Below are 8,010 nucleotides of genomic sequence, written 5' to 3'. Positions count from 1 at the left end.
AGAATTGACATGGGCAAGAATTATGAGGGACAGTGGTTGGTTAACACAGTGTTTTTAAGAATCATTAATTCATATAGATATTTTTAACAACAACTATTATTTTCGTTAAGTTTGAGAAATATCATAAATTCTAAGAACCAAGGAGTTATCAGTAGTGATGAGAAGAAGAAGAACAACCGATTTATTAGGACAGAAACATTTTATCAGTCTGGAATGGTTCTTTTACAAGTAGCAGACATTTTATCAGTCTTGAACGGTTCTTTTACTAGTAGCATCGTTTTCTTGGTTCCTTTTGAAATTTGGGAATGAGGATTTCAATAACTCATAGGACTACTACCTTGAGATTCCCTGATCTCTCTCTCTCTCTCTGTGTGTGTGTGTGTGTGTTTATTTGTCTGTCTCTGTTATGTTTGCATGCGAGCATGTGTGTGTGTGGGTGCACGAATTCACAAGCTTGTACTCCTCACTTGCTTGGCCTGTTGATTTGTTTCAGTTTGGAAACTAGTCTTCCTCTCCACTCTGGTGTTGCATTCATCATAGAAGATGAAGATGAATCTGCAAGAACGAGGGAAGAGTCCGGTTCTAGCTTTTGCTGATACCACGAAATGTGACTGCTATCTCAAGATTGAGGTTGAGCCTGATGCAAGAGCTTTAGCATGTTCACTAAAAGATATGGATCAGGAACAGAATGGTGAGATTTTGGCCTTTCACATCTTCTGTGAAAACCATATTTCCTTAACTTTTTCTTTAATATTTGTCATAATTTTTTGGGTATAAAGATCTGGACAGCGCGGAAAATGACTCTGATGATTCAGACTATCAGAAGCGTCCAGACTCTAACAAGATAGAGGAACCGATCAAGACTGGTGAGATTTCAGTAGTGTTCTTCTCCAGAACCTTTGATCCCATTCCGTTCTTCAGTTCTCTGTAGTTTGCTTTCAAAACAGAAGTGGATGAGAGCACGGAGGATGACTCTGATGATTCAGACAATCAAAAGTTTCCAGACTTCAACAAGATGGATGAACCGGCCAAGACTGGTGAGGTTTCAGTGCTCTTCTCCAGAATCTTTGATGCCATTTTTATTTTCAGTTCTTTCTTGTTTGCTTTTGTCCAATTCCTTGCTTTCTTTTGATAATTATCTTAGAATATTTTAGAACCGAGTTAGAACACATTGATACCTCTGAGATTGGATTTGATTACTCAGACACTTGATGAGTATATAAAGTATATAGAAATGGAGAAGACTGGTGAGAATCCAGTGTTCTTCTCGAGTATCATTCTTTGATTGTTTCCCCTATTCTTTCTGGCGCTTTTTTGTTTCTTCCCAATTTCACTATGATTCATGTAGCTTTTCTTGTAACAAATTTTGGTTTGACATTTGAGAATTTCAGTGCTCATAGGTTTATCGGTCTTGAAATGTTTCAAAACATGTAGTAAAAGAGACATGATTTGAATGTTATAAAGAGAAGAAAACGGAGGCGCATAAAGAAAAAAGAAAGGAGATTCTTGAATAATTTTTTGATGATAAAGCAGGTCTGAGGTTATGGCTTATCAAACTTTAATCGAAGCTATTCAGCTATCTAGAGTATTAAGTTAGAATTCAGGATTAGTTCCACAAGCCCAAGAAAATAGTACAATAGAAATTCTTCTTACAAGAAGGAACAGGTGTAGGGAAAGTGCCAGAATATGAAGTAACTTGCAATTTAACATTATTCAGAATCTGATTGGTAATGAAAATATTCAAAGTCACATTGATTTTTGGTGGAGCAAAGTGTTAACTGAATAAAATTATGAAACAAAGTTCAGAAGTCCCTGTAACAACCCAGACCTCACCCAAAATGGCTAGCCAGAAGTTACTATTTGGGTTCCTTGATCCTATATAAATACCCAAGATCTACCCAGCGAATAACCGATGTGTGACTAAACACACGCCCGCACAGGTCCTCACATACTCCCCCCGTTCAAGTCCTGACGTCCTCGTCAGGCTAAGGGTTCAAATCCATTCAAATCTAATCACAAACACCACGATCAGCTCATGGTGAGCCCCAATGGATCCGTGCTGCAGTATCCCCTAGTCCACATAGATTATGGGCCGGGTCCACTCTGATACCATTTGTAACAACCTAGGAGCTCACCCAAAATGGTTAGCCGGAATTTACTATTTGGATTCCTTGATCCTGTATAAATACCCAAGATCTACTCAGCGAATAACCGATGTGGGACTAAACAACGCCCGCACAGGTCCTCACATCGGTTATTCGCTGGGTAGATCTTGGGTACTTATTCAGGATCAAGGAATCCAAATAATAACTTCCGGCTAACCATTTTGGGTGAGGTCCTGAGTTGTTACAAATGGTATCAGAGCGGACCCGGCCCATAATTTATGTGGACTAGGGGACACTGCAGCAATGATCCATTAGGGCTGACCATGGGCCAATCATAGTGTTTGTGATTAGATTTGAATAGATTTGAACCCTTAGCCTGACGAGGACGTCAGGGCTTGAACGGGGAGAGTATGTGAGGACCCGTGTAGTCGTGTGTTTAGTCCCACTCGGTTATTCGCTGGGTAGATCTTGGGTACTTATTCAGGATCAAGGAACCAAAATAATAACTTCCGGCTAACCATTTTGGGTGAGGTCCTGGGTTGTTACAGTCCCATTGATGGGAACTTATGCAGCATCAAATGCATAATATGCATGGTATGTTGCAGGAATATTCTAACCAATTGGTAAAACACTTGATGCTTCTTGTCAAAGTTTCGATTCCTGCATGCTAAAACTTAGATTGTGTAGTTTCCTTGTGCCCTATTGATCCGATCAGGTAGAAAGATTTTTTCCAATCCGCTCAATTCGAATTTCTGAAAAAAAACAATAAAATAGAAGATTTGCGAAAATAGAGCTTAAGTCCCATTTTCTTTCATCGATCATCCACCACACCTCCTAAACTGAGGTACGCATCCCCTATTTATAATACTAGCGAGGTCTTCCCTTTCACAATTTTGGTTGGACTTTTCTTCTAGTTTGAATAGAACTAGATATCCTAAAATATATATAATTAATAGCTATATTCTGAAAAAAGCTAAAATTTAGAAATATTTTAAAAAAATCTAAAATTTTTGAGAAGGTAGATCTCGACTTCTATATCATCTTTGCATCATATAACTCTGCTTGATTCTTCTCGGATAGAGAGCTACATTCAGTCAAAATTTTACCCAAAAAGGAAACTTTTCGCTTGAACCGTTTTGGGGTCTAAAAGGTGGAATTTTATCTCAATTTACTCTTCTAGTTGTAGATCTCAAAAGGATACCTAATTTCAAAAAAAAAAAAATTCAACAGGGCATCATTTGACTAAGTTATGGCTTCTAAAAATTTGGCCTATGACTTCGTTTCCTGATTTGGCTGATCTCGCTCCTGGACCCTATCTAGCCCTGCTTGTAGTGGCCAAAGTATTTCACATCAAATTTGAGAATCGTCTTGGATCACTTAAAGTCCAACATTTTATAGCAATTTTCTATATGCAACTGATAACAATTACATGAATCTTAATTTTTGTTACTATTCTTGACATAATTCATTTTTTTAGTTCCTCAAAAGAATCACAGTCTTTTCCGTAAAACATCATCTAAGTTATGTAGATATGGTTACTTCTGAAGAATTGATACTTAGAGTTTTGGTCATTAAAGAAAAATGTGATTAAGAATAGAAAATGAATCAGGTATTTTATGTTAAATAGAGATTGAAAAGGAACTTTTTTTACAATTCATAATTTATTAAAAATTTGTATAAGTTTTCATCTTCGTTTTGTAAGCATCCTCAATTTTTTTTATTCCCTTCAGATTTCAACAAACTGAAATGAGAATTTGCACAAGTTATTTCATCCCCACCTATAAGGTCAAGATATCTCTACTTTGGAAAAGAAAAGTTCTACACAAATTTAGTTGTAGTCTTCCAAATATCTGTATCCTGAGAATTGATAATTGATAGTTACTTATGGAAATCCGTAATCTACTTTGATACCATGTACAAAGGAAGTAGCTCACTGCTAAACATCATGCTATTCCTTGTTCTAGTGTAGCAATCACTGTCTCTGACATAGTAGAAGTTTAGAGTCTTGTTGATTAAAAAAGATTAGTCTACCATCTTTAGTTTTTCATTCATGTGAATATATCTGATGCAAAAAAGAGTTCAGGACTAGAAATTTATCTCCATAGTAGGTTTCCTGTTTGTTCATTATATATTTTATTCTGAAAGCTTCAGCAATCAATATCTGACTGAGTAGATCAATTACTTCATAAAGTTTCTGCATGCTATAGTGTAGGTCCTTATCTGAAATCTGTTTAAATTACTCTTTGATGTATGACGATCTAAGATGTTTCTTAAGATGAACTTTTTAAACTAATATGGTAGCCTTATGTCCTATAGTTCAAGATCAATGAACCTAATGTTGTCAAGTAGATAAGATTGATAGGGGAGACTAACCCTAGCATGTATATAAGATGCATGTAAATTCACAATGGCAAAAAAAGAGATTGTTCTAAGTTGTGACCTGCCGCCAAATGGTTTTAAAATTTTCTTTTTCTTCTATTTTATTTTCCTTTTTTTTTTGGAGAGAGTATGGGTAAAACCCCATTCAAGTCATTTTATAGAGAACATCAGTACAAATTAAACAAAGAACTACCAGAAAATAAGTTAGGTAACCAAAATAAATTACATCATACTATCAAAGTTTAGATCAAGAATCTTAGAAACTGAAATGAAAGTTAACAGTACCACTAAAATGAAATAATGCAGCTTATCCTGACAACCACAGAAAAGAACAGGCTTCTCAAATGGTGATAACAAATGTGTGCAGCTAAAATTATTAATGGTGGATGCTACTGGAATATGACTGTGTAATATCTTTTTCTTTGAAGTTTTGCAATCTTCTTATTTTCCTTTCATGTACATAACCATTTGAAATATAATGATTATGAAGGTGATGAGAATGTGCATGACAACCTCGGCTGTGATGATATGGATGGTTCTGCTTGTACTGGGAAATTGTGTCACATAAGTTCTATAATTTTGAAAGCAAAAAGTCAGTACTTCTACAAGGTAAAGATCCGATTCTGGCATTGCAATTCTGTTTTTCAACTAGTCTAGTGTCGTCAATTTAGTTCTCTCTCCATCCCTCCTTCCCATGTACAGCTGTTTAAAAATGCTGATCAAAGTTCACAAGAGAAGGTGGTGAGCCTACGGATTAAAGCATCAGGTATATTAATTACAAAGGATGCCTGCCCAAGTAAATCAATTCCTTAATGTAGTTTCCGCAAAACAATGGAACTCTTCAACTAATATGGTGGGCCGGTGGCCTTGTGCTCGAAACACAAGAACTCAGGGTGACTCGTTCTACCATAGATAGGTTCTTATTAAAGTGTAGCGATCGCTAAGGTTAAGAAGAATGTATAGTCAAGATGACAAAAAGCTGAACAGAATGATCATTCTCAGCTATCAAGGTTGATATGAGATTCTCTCGTCCAGTGCTTCTTTCACTACTTCCTTTTGCAAGCACATAGCTTGACAAAGTTTTGTTGACCATGGAAAAATATTTTGCGTTTTGTAGAAAATTTTACATGTAGAATTTCATATAAGAATCATTGATTCCCAGTAGTGTCCTACAGCCAGAGTATCATTTAGAGTTAAGTTTGGTAATTGGCAGCTTATTGTAGTTTGAATACTTTTAGATGCCTCAGCCAACACCTCCATTTTCATATTTTCTCAAACAGAGGTACCTGCATTTCTGAAGCTTCTGGAGTTCATGCATGGGACAACCACTCCATCGACATGGAAACCTTCGGAGTTAGCACATATGCTGATGGTTGCTGATAAGTTTGAAGTGAAGTCCTGCTTAAATGAGTGTATTGCAGAGCTAAAGCACCAGTGCAGAACACTAGGAAAAGAACTGCTGAGGTTTCCCCTTGCTGCAGTCGAGGTTGTTCTGAGCAGTGATGGTCTTGAGGTAGAGTCAGAAGACGATGTCTTTAAATTTGTGTTTAAGTGGATAAAATCAAATTATGACAATCATGAAATTCTAGAGCAAAGATTTGAGATCTTGAATTCACGCCTCGCACCCCTCATTCGGTACCAGTACATGTCGGCCAACTACATCGAGAAGATGACAACAAAATATCGGATCGAGGATACAAGCAAATTCATGAGTGAAGGTCTTGATAGGGGATTAGAATACAAGAAAAGTTCACCAGACTGGGAATCAGGCACGACAGGGATGAGCACTGACGAGCAAGTTGTTGAGCGGGCCTACAAGCGCAAGCCAGTGAAGGTAGTCATCCATCACCAGCAGCACAAGACTTGCACAATCTACCTCAGCTTTACACAAGATGAATGTGTAAGACTCTCTCGATCACCACCTGCTCACTCGGAGAGCTTCCACTTCGATAAGGGCGTCTTCGTCCTAACAGCTGCCCGCCGCACCTTGAGAGATGGATGCTGCTGCTTTGGGCTTTCTGTGCAAATTGAGCTTGCCCCATCAGATGATCACTACATGTGCATGGCTTCATTCAGATCAAAGAAAAATTATCTATCTCTTCTAAATCCCACACATGTATGGGGTTTATCCGTCCAGTCTTGGAAGCCAGAAGTCTATGAAGACTTGTTTTCTGTGCCATGGGACAAGTTCATGGAAGCTGATAGCCCCTATTTTGTTGATGGCATGCTTGACCTGATAGTAGAGATTACTGCCATTGATCTACCACGTATTATTATTAGTAGATCCACCCTCCAGATGCTCATGAGATAATGCTGTCAATGCAACAAACCTTGCAGCTGAAGTACAGAACTAGAAACTGCAACTGGGATCATGCCATCTTCTCAGAGTATGAGAATAAACAATGGCGTATTCCATACCAATGTGATAGCAGGTGTACGTGCATGCAGGAATGAACCAAATGAACGAGGATTCAAAAATTTGATGAAACTAATGTTTTCATGTAGATAAAATTGATAGGGAAAACTAACCCTATCATGTAGATGAGATGCATGTAAATTCACAATGGCAAAAAAAGAGATTGTTTTAAGTTGTGACCTGCCTCCAAATGGTTTTAGAATTTTCTTTTTCTTCTATTTCAAAAAAATCAAGTATACTTATGGGAAAAAGTTGGATTCTGCAGATGCAGTACTTATGTGAACCTCTTTGGTTGGACCGCACTACTTCGTTTCGCCACTGAAGCTAAACTGTTAACTTATGAGGGACGAATATGAGGAATTATAAACTGTCATGGTTTTTTAATCTCGTTAAGGACCATCTATTATTTATGTAACTATATAGATATACTCTAACTCATGGAAGGTGTACATAGGTCGTACATGGGTCAACCTGTCTAAATCTATTTATTTAATGAATTGGGTTCAAATTTAAGCCTTTAATCCGTTTAACCTATTTTGACCAATTTAATAATTGAGTCGGATTATGGTCGGACTCGTTTGACCTATTTAAAACTTGTTTAACCTGTTTGAAATCAGTTTAACTATTTCTGACATGTTTAACTCGATTCACTTAACATGTTTAACCTATTTAAATCTATTTAATTCGTTAAAAATTGTCTAATCTATTTTGCCCATTTAACCTCTTTAATAAATAGGTTATGTATCGGATCAGGTTATCACGATTGAACTCATATTTGAAGTTTTGACCTATCCACAATATTATGGCTTGTGATTGGCAATCCACAATAATGTGAATAATTCAGAGTCCTCACCCACCCATTCATTGAAAATTTTATATTACATTAAATTATTTCTGGCTTTGGACTAACTACGGCTACGTTTTTTGTCCATAATAGAGCAATCGATAATATTCCATTTCTACACATGTAACAGGATAATTGATAATGTGACATTTCTAGCTTATGATAGAGCAATCATAATCATAGAGTTAGTCAAAGTACTACACTCGACAATCCAACTATACAAGTCCCAATTTTATTAATTTAATACATCAGCATGGTCACATTAT

The 8,010-nt window shown here is 36.8% G+C and overlaps 1 protein-coding gene across 1 annotated transcript; it reads left to right on the top strand.

Annotated features, from left to right (window-relative positions):
• The first annotated feature begins 543 nt into the window (after window positions 1-543).
• Window positions 544-6,795, top strand: LOC103713297 (BTB/POZ domain-containing protein At2g46260-like). Its single transcript, XM_008800174.2, has 6 exons — window positions 544-691; window positions 780-866; window positions 948-1,037; window positions 4,975-5,093; window positions 5,187-5,250; window positions 5,723-6,795. Exons 1-6 carry the CDS (start codon window positions 544-546, stop codon window positions 6,793-6,795), a joined length of 1,581 nt encoding a protein of 526 aa, XP_008798396.2.
• The last annotated feature ends 1,215 nt before the right edge of the window (window positions 6,796-8,010 follow it).

This window comes from Phoenix dactylifera, chromosome 1 (genome assembly GCF_009389715.1).
Source record: "Phoenix dactylifera cultivar Barhee BC4 chromosome 1, palm_55x_up_171113_PBpolish2nd_filt_p, whole genome shotgun sequence".
NCBI lineage: Eukaryota > Viridiplantae > Streptophyta > Magnoliopsida > Arecales > Arecaceae > Phoenix > Phoenix dactylifera.
The sequence above is the reverse complement of the archived record's forward strand: the minus strand, read 5'-3'. Positions and strand labels throughout refer to the sequence as shown.

Coding starts and splice junctions, on each gene's coding strand:
- LOC103713297 (XM_008800174.2), top strand. CDS start 544: ATGAAGATGAATCTGCAAGAACGAGGGAAGAGTCCGGTTCTAGCTTTT. Junction 692..779: donor TATGGATCAGGAACAGAATG/GTGAGATTTTGG, acceptor TTGGGTATAAAG/ATCTGGACAGCGCGGAAAAT. Junction 1,038..4,974: donor GGATGAACCGGCCAAGACTG/GTGAGGTTTCAG, acceptor ATGATTATGAAG/GTGATGAGAATGTGCATGAC.